The sequence below is a fragment of the Diabrotica virgifera genome, chromosome 7 (genome assembly GCF_917563875.1).
Source record: "Diabrotica virgifera virgifera chromosome 7, PGI_DIABVI_V3a".
NCBI classification, from domain to species: domain Eukaryota; kingdom Metazoa; phylum Arthropoda; class Insecta; order Coleoptera; family Chrysomelidae; genus Diabrotica; species Diabrotica virgifera.
Genome location: NC_065449.1, coordinates 161,547,095 through 161,570,045, shown reverse-complemented (window position 1 = coordinate 161,570,045; position 22,951 = coordinate 161,547,095). Strand labels below are relative to the sequence as shown.

The 22,951-nt window shown below is 30.2% G+C and overlaps 1 protein-coding gene across 1 annotated transcript in view; it reads left to right on the top strand.

Moving 5' to 3' along the window:
- Positions 1-22,951, top strand: part of LOC114338977 (nose resistant to fluoxetine protein 6) — a 245,020-nt gene that overhangs the window by 197,178 nt on the left and 24,891 nt on the right. Inside the window, exons 7-11 of the mRNA XM_028289603.2 lie at positions 4,534-4,704; positions 9,359-9,581; positions 15,085-15,250; positions 15,319-15,398; positions 21,036-21,261. Of these exons, the coding sequence (XP_028145404.2) occupies positions 4,534-4,704; positions 9,359-9,581; positions 15,085-15,250; positions 15,319-15,398; positions 21,036-21,261 (866 nt within the window). The remainder of the gene's footprint in view (positions 1-4,533; positions 4,705-9,358; positions 9,582-15,084; positions 15,251-15,318; positions 15,399-21,035; positions 21,262-22,951) is intronic.

Below are 22,951 nucleotides of genomic sequence, written 5' to 3'. Positions count from 1 at the left end.
GTGACATAAGGATTCTTCTAGGAGGGTTGTTATGCTGTGATCTTGCTAGATGTCCTGCCTAGTCTTCCTATTCTTATAAGAGATACTACGTCTTTACCACCAAATATATGTTTATATCTGTGGTATACCTCGTAGTTGTACCTCCTCTTCCAAATACCATTTTCACAGATGCCACCGAATATTCCTCTCAGGATCCTTCGATCGAATATAAGCAGAAGGTTTTCTTCTGCCTTGGAGATGGTCCATGTCTCCGATCCATATGTCAACACTGGTTGTATAAGGGTTTTGTGTATGAGGAAAAATAAATTTCGACCAAGAGTCAGTAATCTGTTAACCGAGATACAATAGTACCAAGCGGCGCCGCTAGGAGAACACTCCAACAATGCGTCTCAGATTACTTTAACGAAACGTGGTCATTTTGTACTCTAAACCGAGTAAGGTATGAAAAAGAAAAGAAAATAATCGTTTTCGTTTTGATTCAATTCGAGTCTCTTGCCATCCTCTGACACCGTGTTTCGGGGTCTACCCCTTTTCAAAGAGGCTATGCAAGTAGACTGAATTGAATCATAACGAAACGAAGAAGAACTGCATATATTAAAATATTTGCAGCAGAGTGTGGTTAGACTGTCCTCTAACGGGGAATGACGAAATGAGTAAAAATAAATTTCGACCAAGAGTCTACTTGCAGTCTACTTGCATAGCCTCTTTGAAAAGGGGTAGACCCCGAAACACGGTGTCAGAGGATGGCAAGAGACTCGAATTGAATTAAAACGAAAACGATTATTTTCTTTTCTTTTTCATACCTTACTCGGTTTAGAGTACAAAATGACCACGTTTCGTTAAAGTAATCTGAGACACATTGTTGGAGTGTTCTCCTAGCGGCGCCGCTTGGTACTATTGTATCTCGGTTAACAGATTACTGACTCTTGGTCGAAATTTATTTTTACTCATTTTGTCATTCCCCGTTAGAGGACAGTCTAACCACACTCTGCTGAAAATATTTTAATATATGCAGTTCTTCTTCGTTTCGTTATGATTCAATTCAGTCTACTTGCATAGCCTCTTTGAAAAGGGGTAGACCCCGAAACACGGTTTTGTATATGGTTATTTTTGTTTTTTGACTTAATTATTTACTAATAATTAAATAACTTGGTGACATAAAAGTCCTTTTGGAATAGATTATATTTCCAAAAAATGATGGAAATTAAATAAACAGTTTAGCAACAATTGAATTGTTAATAAACAATTTACGGTCGCTATAATAACCACAATAATTACGATACATAAGAATAACTTTGATTTTTGTATAAAAAGGTACTATACCTATCTAATGTAATTTACAAAAATTGGACTTTTAAGGCGGCCTCAGGAGTATTTTAAAATTATAAACAATTTTTTGGCTTATAAACAAATAGAATGTCTCGGCAACTATTAAATTACATTAAATTATGAAAACGGTATTGGAAAGAACGCAGTAGGACGCTTTTTTTAAAGAAAAAAAGTTAAATTGTTTTGAGCGGTTTTTGAGATACAATCGATCAAATTTGACCGGCATGTACGGCAAAGATATCAACAATAGGATGGTAATTTTCAAACCATCACCTTTTTTTAATTACGTATTTTTTATGGAAAATAAGCCACAATTTTACTAAAAAATGAATTTATTAACGTTTCGAAGCCCAAATCGTGTTTCGTTGTCAAAATACAAAATACTGTATTTTGTATTTTGACAACGAAACCCGATTTTTTAGTAAAATTGTGGCTTATTTCCCATAAAAAATACGTAATTATAAAAATGCCACAAGGAAATAGCTTCAGAACAACATCACCTTTTTATTTCAGTTCTCTTTCCCCACACAAATTTTCGTATCTTTAAAAGACTCAAACATATATTATATTAATAAAAACCATCGGAATTACGAGTGAAAAGTACCAAAGATGACAAAATTTCAATAAAAAATTAGGTTGGAGAAAATGAAATCTCAAAGTTCAGAATTGGTGTACCTACGTTAAAAAAATGCATTTTCTCAGCTTCCCATGGAGCAATTTTCTTCATTCTTTTTTTTTGGTTCCAAGTAACTCGAATAGAGCCACCTAACTAACGCATTATTAATGTCAAAGGTGCTTTTGTTTTGTTATAATAAATTAAATAATTTGTTATAACAAAAATGTTTAATTATTTTAAACAAATATTGTTTAAATAATTATACAACTTTCAAACGAGAAGATTTGTATTTTAAGCGTTCAAAGGTACGTTGTGGTAAGTTTATCTAAAACAAAGTCTACAACTGGAAAAAATATGTAGTTTTATTATCGTAAAAATAAATTAATTTATTATAACAAAACAAAAGCAACTCTGACATTTAATAATGCATTAGTCAGGTGGCTCTATTCGAGCCGAGAAAATACATATATTTTTTTAACGTATACCAATTTTGAACTTTGAGATTCCATTTTCTCCAACCTAATTTTTGATTGAAATTTTGGTATTATTGGTACTTTTCACTCGTAATTCCGATAGATTTTATTATTATAATACATGTTATGAATCTTTTAAATATATGAAAATTTGTGCGGGGAAAGAGAACCGAAATATAAAGGTGATGGTTTAAAAATTACCATCCTATTGTTGATATCTTTGCCGTAGATGCCGGTCAAATTTGATCGATTGTGTCTCAGAAACCAGTCATGACAATTTAACGTTCTTTATTTTAAAAGAAGCGTCGTGCTGCGTTCTTTCCAATACGTTTTTCATAATTTAATGTTATTTAACAGTTGCCGAGATATTCTAATTGTTTATAAGCCAAAAAATTGATTACAATTTTAAAATATTCCTGAGGCCACTTAAATAGTCCAATTTCAATTCTGTAAAGTAAATTAGATAGGTATGGTATCTTTTTATACAAAAATTAAAGTTATTCTTATGTATAATAAATATTGTGGCTATTATAGCGACAGTTAATTGATGATTAACAATTTAATTGTTGCTAAACTGTTCATTCAATTTCCATCAGCTTCTGAAAATATAATCTATACAAAAAGGGCTTTTATTTTACCAAGTTATTTAATTATTGATACATAATTACTTACCTAAAATTTTAGTTGAAAATTCAAGATTTTGTTGGAAGAACCCGCATTTTCCGAGGAAAATTTTCGTCGAAGTAAATCGGGAAAAACATTTTTCCACCTACCCCTACCGAAAGTATACTTTTCCGGACCTGATTGTAGGGAGCAAAGTTGTACTTTTCTTCCCTAGGGAGGAAAAGTAAAAGTGACGTCATGGTATTTCATTCATGACATATAACTTATTGACGCCCTGTACAATATCTATTTTCTATTACGTAGGTAAGTATCTATACATTTTAACGTTTATTTATAAACACCCTGTATTTTGCAGGATGATAAAAAACAGTAAATTGTTATTTTGATTTAACAATGTTTACATTAATAATTTGACTTATATTTGACAGTTATATTGTACCTACTTGTTAGTTTTAGTTCTAATAAATTTTGTTGGTTAGTTACATAAATAAATTAAGTAAAAATGAAAAAATGACTTGTTATTTGAGGAAGGTGGAAAAACCATAATATGTATAACATGGAAGTAAAGTGCCTTTTCCTCCCTTGTTATACAAATAGCTATTTCGATGTAGAATTTAATTACGGTGAATTTTTATTTGGGTGTTTTTGCTGCAAAGTTAAAATTTTTGGAGTTATAGAGCAATAATTGAAAAAACTACCATTTTCTGGCGCCATTTTGTTTATAAAAAAAAAGTAGCACACTATCTGCGGACTTTGCATACCTATATTATTACTATATAGAATCATAAGATTCGATTCCTGCAATAAAATTGCTGGTAAATAACTTTTCCCAAAAATGGCCTATTCTCCGATAATCTGCCCATACTATTACTCCAGTGAAATAGTTTCATTCAAGAGTGTAATTATTATTGAAGGCATATATATGACGTTCTTGTTCATTAAAATCTCACTAATACTGTTCAGAGTTATAGCTTCTAAGTGTTTAACCAAGATCGGAGTTCGAGGAAGTTATAGACTTTTTGAAATAACAAATGCAAGGATCAAGGAGCTATTATGGAAAAAGCTAAAACGTCAACAGGAAAAAACTCCAGCAAATATTATTGTAAAACAAACATTTCGAAGAAAAGTGCATTCGATTCATTTTAAAAATATTATGATACTCACTTTGGATAAGCTTTTAACAATTAGTAGTGACGAAACTTTACCAAACAGAACCGGAGAATGAAAATATGTGCTTATGTAGACAGAAGAAATAATTTGTTGAAGCTCGCGACATTTCAGACAAATTCGAGAACTGAGAAAAGAAGGCGCTAATAGTAATTAACTAGATGAAATATTAATGAAGAACATTTTGTAAGAAAAATAATATTTTTTTTGTTATTCAAGAAATTTCAAAAAACCAAAATAGTTCAAACACATCAGATAAAGATTATTTTTTGGTATTTACTGTTTCAATCTTTAGGACTCAAGTTTAAATTTTATTGTTTTTAGATTTTATTTTAAAGGAACTGCTATTATCATTCTCAGTTAGGATAAACATGAGCTACATCTGTGACCAAACTGTTGGAAGCGATACCATATCAGTAATTCACGGTTTAAAAGCCATCAGTATGGCTTGGGTTATTTTAGGCCACACATGCATCGTTATTTTCAAATACTCAGGTAAGATATGTTGTTCACAATATTAGTATTTTGTAAAGATTTTAAAGATGTATAAATAATGTTTTGTTTTCAAGTCTTAGAAAATATAAGATATTAATTATTATTAATTATTAATTATTAATTATTAATTAATAATTAATAATTATTAATTATTAATTATTAATTATTAATTATTAATTATTAATTATTAATTATTAATTATTAATTATTAATTATTAATTATTAATTATTAATTATTAATTATTAATTATTAATTATTAATTATTAATTATTAATTATTAATTATTAATTATTAATTATTAATTATTAATTATTAATTATTAATTATTAATTATTAATTATTAATTATTAATTATTAATTATTAATTATTAATTATTAATTATTAATTATTAATTATTAATTATTAATTATTAATTATTAATTATTAATTATTAATTATTAATTATTAATTATTAATTATTAATTATTAATTATTAATTATTAATTAATAATTATTAATTATTAATTATTAATTATTAATTATTAATTCTTAATTATTAATTATTAATTATTAATTATTAATTATTAATTATTAATTATTAATTATTAATTATTAATTATTAATTATTAATTATTAATTATTAATTATTAATTAAAGACAGCTTATGTTTCATTTCGGTGCAAATTCATTATTTTTATAATTCTGCGTAGATAGGCATAGGCAGCTTGGTTTCGTTCGATTCAGAGGTGTTCATGTAGCCCCACTGAAGAGGTTTGCAGAGACCAAACAGCCCAAGTAGCATGGAACGGGTTTATTAAGTCTTTTAAGGATGCTTTAAAACTGTAGAATAAAACTAAAATTAAAACCATTTGGTTTTTAAGTAAACCTTAAGGTTGCAATAAAACCGCTTTCAGCATAAAAGGGCCCACTCTGAAAGAGGTCAATAAAACCAAAAATAAAAACCTTCTTAAAACTTTGTTTTCTTAAGCAACTGGTTTTAAAGCTGCTGTGAAGGTGCTTTTAAAACCATGTTGAAAGACACTTTAAGTGCATACAGTTTTATAGCAAACTTAAAAAGGTTTCTTACATGGAGACTTTTAAAGACAATTTACCATATTAAATGATTCTTTAAACCCATATACTCCATGTAGGCCAACAAATTTTTACATGTGTTATGATAGGTAGATACGTATTTGTAACCATAAAATAATAAAAAGTACTTGGTTATTTCGGACTGTCAAGGTAGAAAAACACTTGCGGACCCAACTTTATTGATAATGTTAACAAAAATAGGTCTAAATGACTCACGCCCCCTAAAATTTCTGACTTTTGGCGATTAAAAAATAAAAAAAATAAAATGCGAAAAATATTAATTTGAAAGAAAAATAATTTTATCTACCAGTTTAATGTTATAATGTTAAAAGAAATCGAATTTATATCTTTAAGACGCTTATTTATAATATTTATGTAAGCCTTATATTGTAATCTATCATGGCTTTCAGCATCTCCAGAAAGCAATATGGCCGAAATCCAAACAAAACTAATTGGTCTATCGACAGAGAATTGTTAAGATCAAATGGTTTTATTTTATACTTATTGTGCGACTTATTTCTTCCATACTAATTGTGCTTCCACTTTTTACAACACTTTGGATATGAAAGAAGAGGGGATGAGTTTAGTTTTATTGTTTCTAACAAGAAGCCTACTTTAGTCTTTACGGTAATCAAATTGATTCAGTTAAGAGCGTTTGGTTTTAATATAGCCTACTAATTGCTTTTAAGAAAGCAACTTTAAAGAAAACTAAAAAAGTAGTTTTAAGGCATATGTTTTACTGACATAATAGTCTTGAGATCAAGTAGTTTTAATAATAGGTTTTATTAGTCATTTTAGGAGAATCTTTAAAACTACAATAAAACTAAAAGGTAACAAACTAGAATCTAATAAAACCAAATAGTCCGGAAGTTCTTCATAAAACTGATTAGTTTTAAAGTGAACTGAGAATAAACCATTTTAAAACTACAATAAGACAAATTATCTATTCTATTAAGATTAATTAGTCTTATTTGATACTCTTATTAGACACTTTAAAACTTGTGACAAATGCTTAACAGTTTTAAAGTTCTGCCAGTATATCTTCAAGGTAACTTTAAAACCATTATCTTCTTATTTACCACAATAAAACCTTTATAAACCTTAAATAAAACTAAAATGTTTTTATTGTGCTACTTGGGAGACGTATGGGGTGGAGGATCATCCCTGAAACGAAATGAAACATAAGCTGTCATTATTTTTCAATTTACTCATATTTTATTTTGAGTCCACGGAATCAACTTTCGTTGAAATTTTTTCTAGCCGAATAGACGAAATGTGATTGCATATTGTAGAGTCTCTTTCCTCTCTTTTATTCGTCATCTGCTTGCCCTATAAATTGACAAAGGGAGAGATTAAGGATGTTACTAGAAAGTGGTTCCACGAGAATTTTGAGATTTATTATTTACATCTGGGACTTCTCAGTTCTAAAATACAATACAATTATTTTTGTAAGGTATTATCTTGTAGAGCAGTGGTTCCCAACCTTTCTGTTTATGCGAATCCACTATAAAAATTGGAATATATCTGCGAACCACCTGACCATAATGAGAGAGTAAATAAAACAAATATTTGGCGATCATTTGACTATGTATTTGGATGTTATTAAAATTTAATAATCATATGAATAATAGTTCTAATTAGCAAAATAAACTAAAATAAAACTGCAACGTAAAATATTTAGAGTGACGTTATTAAAACTAATTAAGTCATTCTATTTAGGTTCTTGGTCGTCTTACAAGCTTAGTAATTAAACGAATATCCTTATTCCCGTCTATTCTCTTTAATATTTCATTAAACTTAGAAGTTTGAAATAAAATAAAAACGTATACCATTTTTATTCAGTTGCAATGCGAAGGCAAAACAATCTTATTTTTCACTTAGAACAGGGAGCGCAGTCCAGTACTCTGAATCGACGATTTTCGACTCTTATTGGAGTCATCATCGGAGAGGCGTAGGCCTGCTGCTCTCTGCTCGAAGTGACCAAACCATGAAAGTTTATCTCCACATTGCAACTGACGTGTATGGATTAGGTGACTAGAGTCATCTGGCAATTGAAAGGTAAAGTTTTCAATCCTAATAGCAACATTAATGATATTGAAAAATATTAAAAATATTACTAAAAGATTTTATATTATATATTACACTAAAAGAAATGGACCAATAAGTTTTCAATTTAAAAATCTTTTAGTAATACAGTAAGGTCTCTTTTTATGCGGATTTTTTTATGCGATTTTGAAGTTGTGCGGTTTGTATTTCATACAAAAATTTATATTATAGGTCTGGATCCCGCGTGTGAAAAAAAGTTGATTAATAGCAAGCTGAAAATTTGTTAATAGCTTAAGGGTGGAACAGGGGAAGTTTTAATTGTGGAACAGGTTAAACATTTGGAACGGCCAGACCACGAAAACGGCACATGTATTTTGTCCGACAGAACAGACTTAAGCTCTCCGAACAGAGATTAAACTCTCATGCAAAAATCCGACCGCTATTTATCACCAAATGGGCGTTTTAATGAGTGGAACATGTAGAATATGTCAAATGACAGGAATTATGACAGGTGATAAATAGCAGTCTGATCTTTTCATGAGAGTTTAATCTCTGTTCGGAGAGTTTAAGTCTGTTCTGTCGGACAAAATAAACGTGCCGTTTTCGTGGTCTGGCCGTTCCAAATTTTTAACCTGTTCCACAATTAAAACTGCCCCTGTTCCAGTGTTCCCATATATCAAAGTTTATCCGACTAGACACCCTTAAGCTATTAACAAATTTTCAGCTTGCTATTAATCAACTTTTTTTCATACGCGGGATCCAGACCTATTATTAACAACTAGTATAATTAATAATTATTCCCATCCAGATGTCAGTAATCTGAGGATTTGCAATTCGGGTATTCCCCTTGTTACATGATGTAGCATGTAGCTATTACATCAATCTGAGTTTCGTATTGAAAGTTGAAAGGTATAACCTGTAATTGTTTTGAAATTAAATTTAAATGTTTAGTCTGTAAGAGTTTAAATGTTGCTGATTTCAAGTAGCAGTATAATAAACAGCACGTGATTTCTAGATTGAAACATTTAATTAAGTGTCGTAAAGTTTTATGTTCCATAAGAAGAGGTTTTTGCAATCTCAATATCGTTAATATGCGTTTTTAATTTCTTCTTTAAGATTTTATTTGGCCCAGTGGAATAAAAACATCAAAGACACAATTTTTGGTGGACAAACGTCCACCATTTTATGTGATTTTAGAAAACCACGGAACGTTTCCCTACCTTTTCAATGCAAGTAAAGTCTTTTTTATGCGATTTTTTTATATGCGCTTTTCTGAAGAACGTATCCACCGCATAAAACGAGACTTACTACTTACTACTACTGTATTTTTAATATTTTTTAATATTAATAATGTTGCTATTAGGATTGAAAACTTTACCTTACTAAACTAAGCCTTTAGAAATAAAAAATATAAGTATGTTATAAAATAACTGTTATTTTCGTGTTCCAAAATAATTTTTAACACCCTCATCTGAGACTCCTATTTACTGATACGCATATTACTATTATGTTAACTAAATCCTATTTTTGTTTAGATAATATGGAATATAGAAGAATTGTACAGAAAGAGTTCCTCTTTCAAACAGTGACCAATGGAACATTCAGTGTGGACACTTTTTTCTTTTGTAGTGGTCTTTTAGTCTCTTTTCTTTACTTTAGAACAAATGCTAAAGGAAAATTAGATTCCTTGAATAAAGGTAATGGATTTATAGCGGGGATACTACACTTCCTTGGATTGGTAACTTACAGGTTTGCTCGGTAGGTACACTTTACAGTAGTCATAGTAGTTTGTGAAGGTATTACACAGAGTTATTTTCTGGGATATGCGTATTCCATAGATATGTACATGTACAGGTTATTGCTTATAATCAAGATACATCACTTACGAATTACAATAACTGTTTTTTCATATTCACAATATAGGATTTTCATATATATATATATTCATCATCGATTCACGATGATTGTATTAAAAATTAGCTTCAATTCGATATAAAAAAAACATGCAGCTACGTCATGAACGAAATTTTGTTCCAAAAATGAATTACCACTAATTTAATGAAAACTATTTGCGGCTACTTTTTGACTGACCACTTGTTATCCAATGTATTCTCCTATTCTTAAATTTATATAAAAATGTGATTTTTGTGACTATAAATCTTCTTTATGGTTCCTTTATGGATATACAGGGTGTCCCAGACTAATTTAGCCACGCTATATCTCTTAAACGAATAGAGATTTTCGAATGGGATAAAAAGTGATCTATTCTACTTGCACACTTTAATATGGCGTAGAAAAAAATCATCTCCTAAATATTCATCCCTTAGTTACAACCCCTAACTTTGATTTTTTTAATAGCACCCTGTATATTTTTTTAGTTTTGGATGTGGTCTTCTATCGTCTATTCAACAGATTTATTAAAAATAAAATCGGTTTGTAAATAATCAAGAAATCAATTTATTTTTTATTTTTGTTAATTAAGTGTCAAAGACTTAAGTGGCAAATGAAACAGACTCAACTATCGGAGCTACTATTTGCAGACGACATGGTATTGATAGCAGAAAACAGAGAAGACTTACAGAACAATCTTGAAATCCTAGAAGAAGAACTATCAAACATAAATATGAAAATTAATACAGAGAAAACAAAAACAATGATAATTTCAAATACGAGGAAGACACACGCAATAGAATTAGACGGGAAACAACTAGAGCAAGTGGAATATTTTAAATACCTAGGAGTAATAATCGAATCAAATGGTAAACAAGACATGGAAATAAACGAGAGAATGGGACGAACAGGAAGCTTATTTAACACTATGAAAACAACATTTTTTGGGAAAAAAGAGATACCGGAAAAAGTAAAAACGGCAGTCGTTAAATCAGTAGTTAGACCAAAAATCATGTATAGCAGCGAGACATGGACATTGACGGGGAGACAAAAATCCAGAGTCAATGCTATGGAAATGAGGTTCCTGAGGAAAATAGCAAACAGAAAGAGGACAGACAAAATACGAAACGAAACAATTAGATAAAACCTAAAACTAGAACCAATCAATGAAAAAATAGTAGAAGGACAACTTAGATGGTTCGGGCACGTGTGTAGAATGTCGAACGAGAGGCTAACAAAACGAGTGTTCGAAACGAGAGTGCAGGGGAAAAACAAAAGAGGGAGACCAAGAGTTATGTGGGTAGATGAAATCAGGAAAGAAGTCGAGAAGAAGGGATTGACATTGGAAAGTGCAAGAAACCTAACGCAAGATCGGAAAGCATGGAGACTACAATGCCAAACTCAACTCCACCAGCCTTACACCTAAAGGTAGAAAGGCTTAGGACTAAGTAAAGTAAAGTAAGTGTCAAAGACTAAATTATCCAGGCTATATTTCTTAACAAAATAGAGATTTTTTAAAGGGACAAAGACTGGTCTATTCCATTTGTAGTACACTTTAATATGGCAAAGAAAAAATCATCCCTTAGTTACAACCCCAAACTTAAATTTTCTAATAGCACCCTGTACATTTTTTATAGTTTTGGATGTGATCTTCTATCGTCTATTCAACCGATTTTTTAAAAATAAAATGGGTTTGTAAGGTATCAAGAAAATATCAGTTTATTTTTTATTTTTGTTAAATTAATCAAGATAGCCCTAAAAAATAGAATAGAAAAGAAATATTATGCTTTATTGTCACTGAAAATTTTACTATTTTAACTCCGTAGTATAACTTCTTACGTGCGTACGAAGTACACACTCTTTTTATTTAAACACTATTTTTTATTTTTCAAAATTTGGTCTTTGTAGGAGAAAACGTAAGGTGTATTATAAACGGAGTAGATCAGTTTTTGCCTCATTCGAAAATCTCTATTCGTTTAAGAGATATAGCCTGGAAAAATTAGTCTGGCTGGGACACATAATTGACAAAAATAAAAAATAAACTGATATTTTCTTGATTACTTACAAACCGATTTTATTTCTAAAAAATCTGTTGAATAGACGATAGAAGACCCCAACCAAAACTATAAAAAAAATGTACAGGGTGCTATTAAAAAAATTAAAGTTAGGGGTTGTAACTAAGGGATGAATATTTAGGGGATGATTTTTTCTTCGCCATATTAAAGTGTATTACAAACGGAATCTACCAGTTTTTGTCCCTTTAACAATTCTCTATTTTGTTAAGAAATATAGCCTGGATAAATTAGTCTGGGACACTTAATTAACAAAAATAAAAAATTAATTGATTTCTTGATAATTTACAAACCAAATTTATTTTTAATAAATCTGTTGAATAGACCATAGAAGACCACATCCAAAACTATAAAAAATATACAGGGTGCTATTAAAAAAAATTAAAGTTAGGGTTGTAACTAAGGGATGAATATTTAGGGGATGATTTTTTTCTACGCCGTATTAAAGTGTATTACAAGTAGAATAGATCACTTTTTGTCCTATTCGAAAATCTCTTTTCGTTTAAGAGATATAGCGTGACTAAATTAATCTGGGAGACCCTGTAGATTCTTTAGAAGAAACCGAAATATCCAATAATTAGTTTTATGCAAGACAGATCAACAAGAGATGTAATTTTATTATATTTTCTGTAAATTTTATTGCATAAAAATACAGCAGTAAAGAAACAAAGCTTGTATGGTATTCATTGATCTTAAGAAAGCGTTTGATATAGTTCTTTAATAGATTCTATGGTGGGCGCTTAATAAAAAATCAGTTACCATTGAATAAGTGAAAATTGGAAGACACATATTATATGAGGGATAACAACTAGTGTCAGTAAAGGTGTGAGAGAGACTGATAAATTCCATGTAAAAGTAGGATTGCACAGGGCTCGGTGCTTAGGTTATAGTCCTTATTTATTCTTATTAGTGTCAGATCAGAAAACAAGAAAACTACTGGGTAATATTTCCTGTAGCTTAACGTATGGTGATGATGTAGTGTTAGTAGGAAATATTGAAAGGGAAGGAACAAAAAACTTTAACAATAGAGACAAGTACTTGAGGAAAAGTATTAAATCTTAGTAGGGCAAAAAGAAATAATTTGGAATGTTTATTTAAAAACAAATAAACAAATAAGTTACTACAAATAAAATGATAACTCTGAAGGTGAAATTATTGTAAAAACTGATAGTCTTCAGTACCTATAGCATCGATGTTACAGAGACATGGAGCAATAGAAACATGAAGGCGTGAGGAGTCCTCTGATATTCGTAGTTTACGTTGCTGTACACTTTGATCACTAATAAGTTCACATAAGTATATATTTTGGGCATCTAAAGATTCCATTGCTCGTAGGTTACAATTTCTATTGTAGCTTAATTCTAAATGAATGGAGATTCATGCAGTAGAATCAGAATAGGTGGAGAAAGTGGAAGGAAGCGGGTGGAGTGCTTTGTAACAGACAGATTTTAATGAAATTGAAGCAAAAATTCTATAAAACTGCCACAAAATCAGCTATGATTGATATGCAGAACTGAATGTTGGTCACTTAAAAAGAAAGAGGAACAACGAATGCCTTTGGTGAAAATAATAACACTTTTATAGATAAGTGGAGAGACAAAAAAGGATAAAATTAAGAATGTGTATATTATCCAATAATTGCTGATTCGTACGTTTCTGGGGGGAGTAGTAGTAGAAGACAGAAGAAGACCTGGAACGGGAAAGCAATAAAGGAGATATTTGTATGACCCAAAATAGAAACTGATCAAGAAATGTAATTAGGGAAACCGACTCCACATGAGGAAAAAGTCAAAAGCAGTGATGATGAGAGCTACATCAAAAATCTGTAAAAAGGTCTACGGTCTACGAGAACGTGATTAAACACTATAAAATCTGCCACTGAAGAAAAGTAATTGGTATCAAATCTAGACTCAGCAATAAATCTGTAAATCAAAAAGCACAAAGATTACCTACAGTTTCTTTATCTACTGTAATTTATGTGATCCTATTTTCACATATATATTTCATAGACTCCATTACGACATTTGTAATCTAAAAATTCAGCAATCTCAGCTATAAATCTGTAAATCAAAAAAGCACAAAGATTACAGTTTCTTTATCTACTGTAATTTATGTGATCCTATTTTCACATATATATTTCATAGACTCCATTACGACATTTGTAATCTAAAAATGTCGTCAAAATAGGACTTTCCATCGATTGTCATTTGTTTCGAGCCTCCTTCATGTGTCACATAATATTAATATATCTACGTCATACGTCTTTGGTTTATATCATTGGTTTATATCATTGGCCAATAACGTATGACGTACATAGATATATTAATATTATGTGACACATGACAGAAGCTCGAAACAAATAACTGTGAATGAAAAGCCCTATAGATCGCGTTACGCGTCTGGTAGGGATGGCGGTTTTTGACAAAACACCGGTTTTCGTTTATACCGGTTTTTCTGCTTACGGTTTAACCTGGCAGTTATAACCGGCCAAAAAAAACGGTTTTTGGAAAAACCGGTTTTCGGTTTTTTTTAATCCAATAGGTTACAAAGTTACATTTACAATACACTTAAGTTTGCGATACTCCATTCGACTCGATACTCGATATCAATATGATCAAAATTAGTACTATCGAAAGAACATGTATTACTTTTAACACGTTTGTATGTTTGTAGAATAGGTACATTTTAACTCATTTAATACTTCCTGTATGAGTGTATCGTTTTGAAAACTTAGCGAAATTCTTAGAGATTCGTATTCGTAATCAGTAATTCGGTAATCATGATCGGAGCATTATTTTTGGTAATCAGAAAAAGTCATTCACCCACTTTCAATGTCAAGAGTTAAGTGTGAAAAATAGATGATGTTTGCGTCTAACTCAACCAGATCACTTCTCATGTAAATATTATGATTACAAATACCTTTTCAAGGAAATATTATAATAAAACTTAATAATTGTTTCTTGCTGATGTGAGATTGCACTTTCAGTTTTCTTCTGTATTTTATAAAATAAAATAAAATTTGAATTATGGTTTTGTTTGGAATAATTACTTGAGAATAATAATTATGATTGGGATCCGAAATAATACCTAACCTAATCCTAATCACCGTAAAAACCTAATAACCGGTTTTTACTTTAAAAAGAAAAAAACCGGTTATAACCGGGACAAAAAAACAACCGGTAAAACCGGTTATTGCGAAGTAAAAAACCGGTTTTAGGTTTAAACCGGTAGGTTTTTCCCATCCCTAGCGTCTGGACTAACAACGAATTATTAATCAATACCAATCATTTTTATTACAGATTGACATTCCCCTATTTATTCACTCTCGGGGTAGTTGAAGTTAGCATGAAATGGTTTGCCTACAACTCAGTATTTGAACCTCCCACCAGTGACCACATAAACTGTCCAAATTATTGGTGGAGGAATATTCTTTATATTAATACACTATTTCCAGTAGATCAAATGGTAAGAAAACAGTAACTGCATTTATTGTATAATCACAGTGTTTAATTATAATATTTTTGTATTTTTAGTGTATGCTTTGGAGTTGGTACCTCTCAGATGACACACAATTTTATGTAGTTGGAGCTGTCATATTAATTTTAGCCACAAGGTAAATCTATGTTAGCAATACAACCATATTGATAATAAAATTTTCGCTTTTATAGGATGAAATTTTTTTTATTTACAGGGTGCACCTCTGGTTTTCTTTGATTACGGCTAAAATATGAGATACAAAAGAATGTTTATAACAAAACTAATGTGTATTAAAGACGTCTATAATTTAAAATTATTTTCGATTATACAGAGTGAGTCAAAACGACGGTATGAAAAAAGTTGTATTTTTTTAAATAGAACACCCTGTATATTAAATCATTTTTGAATATATTATTTAAAAATATGAAAAAATTGTATAAGGTCTTATAGGCCTAAAGTTAATAATTTTCGAAATATTTACATTTATATTGAGAAAAATGGTAATATTTATAGGGTTGTGGATTATGTTTCCAAGGTAATAAAAATTTAAGTGATATGATAGGTCAAAGTTTTATAATATAGTGTTATTTTTAAATAATTTAATATCTTTTACTTTTACCCATAAAATATACAGTGTGATCACTATCTGCAAATACAAATTTTTCTCATTTTTTTTAATGGGACACCCTGTATATTAGTTTTGCATTTTGTAGTAAATATTACAACCTTTCTTTTGGTTAAGGTTGTATGTACCTAGCATGTTTCGTTTTGTAGATATTTAAAAAAACTATGGGTTTTACGTTTTTGCGGATTTTTTATTAAAAAATTTTTTGCAAAAAAAATAATTATAATTTGGTTTTAGAAACACACACTAAAATATCAAATATGAAAATAAATACGTAATTAAAGATTAAAATAAATCGTATGCTAGTACAATTCAATTGAATTTAATAACTTTAAATTATTTTACAAAAAATATTTTACCATACTAATTAATGTATAAATTAGTTAGGTACTAAATTAAATAAACAACCAAATTTTAAATCGACCTTAGTAATTTTTCTACCACAGCAACTTTCCTGTACCAAATTAATTGTTAGATATATTGTATTTACGAGTAAGATCAGTTAAACTTTTAATTTACCTTTTAAATTTACTTACATCTTGAGAACATAATAATTATAACATATGCTTTGAAACAATTGAATGTTAAATGTATCAGCCAAATTATTTATTAATATAAATAGTATTAAATGGTGTCACAATAGGTGGTAATACTTTTGTAGTTGAAATTTTTTAACAATTTTTTATATTTTAAATTTTAATTTTTCAATCGAACAATTGGTGGATATGATATTTGTTTTGAGCGAAACAATTAGAAATTATTACCAGCTTTTGTGACACGAGTAGGTACATAGATACTTACTATTTACTTCTTAATATACTTCCATAACGTTTATTTGTTTCAAAACATACTTTATACGTTCTCAAGATGTAGGTAAATTAAAAAGTTATTAACTGATCTTAATCGTAAATACAATATAACTAACAATTAATTTGGTACAGGAAAGTTGCTGCGGTAGAAAAATTACTAGGACAGATTTAAAATTTTGTTGTTTATTTAATTTAGTAACTAATTTATGCATTCATTAGTATGGTAAACTATTTTTTTAATAATTTAGTTATTAAATTCAACTGAATTGTACTAGCATACGATTTATTTTAATCTTTAATTACGTTTTTATTTTCATATTTTATATTTTAGTGTATGTTTCTAAAACCAGATTATAATTATTTTTTTTGCAAGAAAATTTTTTAATAAAAAATCCGCAAAAACGTAAAATCTATAGTTTTTTTTAAATATCTACAAAACGAAATAAGCTAGGTACATACAACCTTTTACCAAAAGAAAGGTTGTAACATTTACTACAAAATGCAAAACTAATATACAGAGTGTCCCATTAAAAAAAAATGAGAAAATTTTGTATTTTCAAATAGTGACCACACTGTATATTTTATGGCTAAAAGTAAAAGATATTAAATTATTTAAAAATAACACTATATTATAAAAACGTTGACCTATCACTTAAATTTTATTACCTTGGAAACACACACTATCCACAACACTATAAATATTACCATTTTTCTCAATAAACATGTAAATATTTCGAAAATTATTAACTTTAGGCTTATAAGACCTTATACAAATTTATCATATTTTTAAATAATACATTCAGAAATTATTTAATATACAGGGTGTTCTATTTAAAAAAATAAAACTTTGGTTCATACCGTCGTTCTGACTCACCCTGTATAATCGAAAATAATTTTAAATTATAGACATCTTTGATACACATTAATTTTGTTATAAACATTTTTTTATGTATCTCATAGTTTAGCCGTAATCAAAGAAAACCAGAGGTTTGGCGCACCCTGTATATTATAAACTTAAGCGGAAAAGTTTTGCACTACTAAAATGTTTGATTTTCTCGTGAATGCATTAACTGGTTTCACTAATTTTTTTTTATTGTTTTAAAATTTTCTTTGGTGTTTGTTTACACTGTTAAGCAAAGGTTTACTCAATCTTTTCGTTTCAGCTTATACTAGGTGAAAAAAAAAGAAATGGTTTTCTCATTAAGACACTCTATAGGCAGAATAGGTACAATGGTGGATATACATCGAAATCATGTTGTAGTCTCATGTTTTATGAACATTGTAACTTTTAAATTTCCCTGATATCTTAAAAACAAAGAAAATAGAAGGTTTTGCTCTACTCTCATTTTCGGGACAATGCTTTTTCAATGAATTCATTTTTTTCAATGCCTGAGAAAACTATTAAGTATGTCTGAAAAATTTAAAAGCAGATTGACAGATTACCTACATTATTAGCGAGGGCCAAAAGTCCCTGAAAACTTTTATAATGTTTATTTTAGTAAGTTACAGGAGTGAAAAAAAGAGAAAATTTAGTGTGATTTTTAATTTCAAATATCTCATCCAAAAGAAACTTTTTGTTTATTCTAAGGGACTTTCTGCTCTGGGTAATAATGTAATCTTTAATTCTGCGTTTAATATTTTTTTAAATATTAATTAATTTTCTCAGGATTCGAAAAAAAATAATGCATTTAAGAAGCATTGGTCCGAAATTTTGCGCTTAAGCTCTACATAACAGGAACTGATATCGAGAGAAGAATATGATGGTTAAAGAACCTGAGGAAATGGTTCTCCACGACAACAACTAATCTATTTAAAGCATCAGTTAATAAAATAATTATAGCCAGAATGATCGCCAATATTCGAAACGAATAGGCACCAAAAGAAGAAGAAGAATATCGAGAGCTCTTCGAAGAATATCGTAAGTATAGTTTCTATATCTTGCAGGAGAAACAGGAACAGGCTGACATAGTCTTAATTTTGTACCGACAATATCCCATAAGTTTATCAATAGGATTCATGTCGGGACTGAGGGGGCCAATTCATTATCTAAATATTTCCCTCACTTAAATGTTGAGCAACGACACGCGATACGTGAGGAGACCTTGCCTTTTCATGTATTAAGATAAAATGATTTCCTATATACGGCACGAAAGAAAGAATGTGTTCAAAGAAAGAAAATCTATAATGTACCTAAATGTATTTAAAGAGCCTCTACGTAAAGACACCAACTCAATTCTTGCTGTCAAGTATCTTTCACCTCAAATTATAACAGAGCCTCCATTAAAAAATTCCGTCTCTCTTATTTTGCGCTGTATACGTTAGGTGTCTTTCTGTTTTTAAAATGTTGTTAACTGATATTTTTTATTGTGAATTTAGTATTGTTTCAATTAACACATGTTAAAGAATGCAACCGCCTATTTTCTATATTTTTTAGTTATCAGGGTAATTCAAATAACAAAATGTTCACAAAATATAAGACTATAACATGATTTTGATGTATCTATCCCCACCCTTGTAGCTTGTTCTCCCTATAAGGTGTCTCAAACTTAACACAAGAAAAACATTTCTCTTCTTCCACAAAGAACAAAAAGAAAAGCAAGTAAAAGTTTTACTTTAATAAAATCGAAATAATATTAAAAATAAAACTATTTAGAAACCACGAAGGTATTACGAGGAGCTTGGTCGCAATAAAGCTTTTTTTTTAATATTATTTTAATTTTATTAAATTAAAACTGTCTCTTGGTTTTAGCAGATGTCGCCACGACACCCGTATAATGTTATTTCGTTGTGAATCGATACTAACAGCCCAATTTGTTTCAGTTTGTTCAGAGATAATAATATATGTGTTACCGGCCAAACCCGATTTCAGGACAAACTAGTTTGTCCTAAGAGCGTTAGGATAAACTAGTATTGCGTAGGCCAACTAGTTTATCCTGATATAAATACACACACTTCAGGCCAAACTAGTTTATCCTGATATAAAGACGCACACTTCAGGCTAAACTAGTTTGGCCTAGGCCAAACTAGTTTATCCTGATATACAGACGCACACTTCAGGCTAAACTAGTTTGGCCTAGGCCAAACTAGTTTATGCTGATATAATAAATACTCACACTTTAGGATAAACTAGTACTGCCTAGTTTAAACCAATTTAGCTGAGTCGAAAGTAATTTAGCGAACATGTAAAAGGACTTTTACATGCGGAAAATTCCCAAATCACGTCCCAACAGGGATGGCAAAAAAAAATTATACATCGATATATTGTATCATATAGTATGATACATCGAATGAAGATATTGATACATGCTATAAATCAATATACTCTTGTATAATTAAATAATATAAAAATAATAAAAGGATGAGGTTTTCTCCAAAAATTAAAAGAAAAGATACACTTACGCATAAAATCGAGTACGAATTAATATTTTTTTCACCAATTTTGAAAACATGTGAAAACGTTGAATTATCCACGTCCGTCTGTCCGTCCGTCTGTCTGTCCGTGAACTGAACTCCTCCGTCATTATACCAGGTAGAATGATAAATGAGGTGTCAAATGAAAGCTTATAATCCAAGGATGGTACTAAAGGTGAGAAATTTGACCTAGACTGTCTGTCCGCCGGCCGCGAATATAACTCCTCCGTGACTATTCCAGGTAGAATGGTAAATGAGGGGTCAAATGAAAGCTTATAATCCAAGGATGGTACTAAAGGTGAGAAATTTGATCTAGGCTATCTGCCCACCTCCGCGAATATAACTCATCCATCACTATACCAGGTAGAATGACAAAATGAGGTGTCTAAATACTTAAAAGTCTTACAACTATTAATAGTGTCTTCTAAACTTACGTTTAAATCGGCAATCAATATGTAGCTAATCAATTACTTTCGACTAGATTAAATTGGTTTAGACTAGGCTAAGCTAATTTATCCTGATATAAAAACATACACTTCAGGACAAACTAGTTTATCCTAACGCGGTTAGGACAAACTAGTTTGGCCTAGGCCAGACTAGTTTGTCCTAAAATCGGGTTTGGCCGGTAACATATGCTCTCTTTGATGAGAACCTAACAAGGTTCGAAACCGGTTAGCGTGCTTATGGTACTCTATGAACAAACTGAAATATAAGACGGCTCTTGTATCCTTTTATAACGAAATGATTATTTATTTCTACGAAAAAAGAAGTTTAAGTACACCTTTGCCCACCAGTGTAAATACCAAAGAAAAGTCTAAAATTAGCAGAGTCTGTTAATCAGTTCACGATAAAATCAACTTTAAAAATAAGCATAATTTTTGGTGGTGCAAAAATTTTGCGGTTAATTTTATATTTTTTGTTGTTTTAGTCACTTCAAAAGTGCTGCTGCTTTGCTAATCACGTTCATGGTGAGTTCTTGGATGACTACCGGCTATATAGCTTACAGCAATAGCCATATACCTGGCTCTGATGATCCTTTAGCGCTTTTCGACAAAATTTACGACAAACCCTGGACACGTTTAGGACCATACTTGATTGGAATGTGTACTGGATGGTTACTGTTTAAGAAAAACTGCAAAATACAAATGTCAAAGGTAATAAAAAGATAAAAAAAATTAATGAAAAATCCTTTATAAAAGGTATACAATTTATTAAAATCCCTGTAAGGGCTACATCATAGAACATTTTTGAGATTTAAAATATCATCATCAGTGTTTAGAACACTGTGTGAGTTTGTCTCTACATGAAGACTGTTAGATGTCAACAACAGTCAACTGAGAGACAAACTCACTTGTTCAGCAACCCACGTGATGGGGGAGGGGAGTCGTTGGTGCCTACGGACCCAATTTTTATAAATTTTGTCAATCCTTTGGAATGTTAAGCAACTATGCTAATATAACAAACTTCTTTACCATTTAAATAATTTATACCCTGGTATTTTTTGGTGGCTCAGCTTGTGATCAACTAATTCTTAACACTGAAGATGATATTTTAAATATCGAAAACTTTCTGTGATGTAGCCCTTAAAGGGATTTTAATACATTTTATATTTTTTATAAATAATTAAATTGTTTGTGATTGATGGTTAGGTACACAGGGAAATTTCTTTTCCTTGGGATTTTTTAAAAAGTTTTTAGTTTGTTATTTTATTGAAAGTATTGAATTTTTCCGTTCTAGAATTATACATACAGAATCGTTTCTCTTCTATCGTTAGGTGTCGAGGAAGATGCTTCTAGCCATTGATGAATTGTCTCCATTCTTTCTGTTCTTCGCCATTTGTGCAGCTTCTTGCCAAGATTTGACCTTCTTCTGTAATATATCTGTTATGTGTCTGTTCCACTCTTTTATTGGTCTGCCTCTTCTGTTTTTCCCTAGGGATTTAGCTTCCCATACTCTTTTAATTTCCCTGTTACAATCCTTTTCGGTTAAATGACCAAACCATGCTAATTTCTCCTCCTTTATTGTGTCAAGTAACGGATTGAACTTAAGTATGTTTGTTATTATTTCATCATTTCTGAGTCTGTCTGTCCTTCTTGCTGTTATCGTTCTTCTGAGGTATTTTATATCTACTGCTTGTATCCTACTCTGGTGTCTTCTGTTCAAGATCCAATTTTCTGCTCCATAGTGCACCCAACTAGGTTGGTTCCGGCTTTCTCACTTAACAAGGACGTACACGGTGTAGTCTTAAGCAAAGATAAGACATACATACTTACAAAATTTTTAATCTTTAAACATCGACGTATCGTCGCATCTGATTAAGTCCAAATGGCTTCCAATTTGTAAGTTAAAGGTCATGTGACCAATTTCTGTGGCTAGTTTCAACTACTATGATCTAGATAATTTAACCTGATGATGGTCTGCTAAGACCGAAAACGTTTGTCATTCTATGATGTACTTTTAGTCCAACTTGGATCTTTTTCAAGAAATTTTTAATAAAAATTTATGTAGGTACCTACCAGCTACAAAAGAAACTCTTTGTTACTTCTTCGGTCTTCAGTATCTTTACTATGGTATACAGCCAATAAGATGGGTTTCCCTATTTATGTTTTCTTACATTCTTTCATTATCTCATCTATTACATTTATAGTTGGACTTGGGCTACCTCCTTGTCTAATTCCTTGCGTGGTTTGAAATATGTAGTTGCGATTGCATATTTTGTGTTCTTATTGTACTTATTGTTTTCATATTATATAATTTTTGTTGCATCTATCAGGTCTTTCTTTACTTGTTTGTTTGCTAGGTTCTCCCACATAGTTTTCCTTTCGATTGAATCAAAGTCATTTG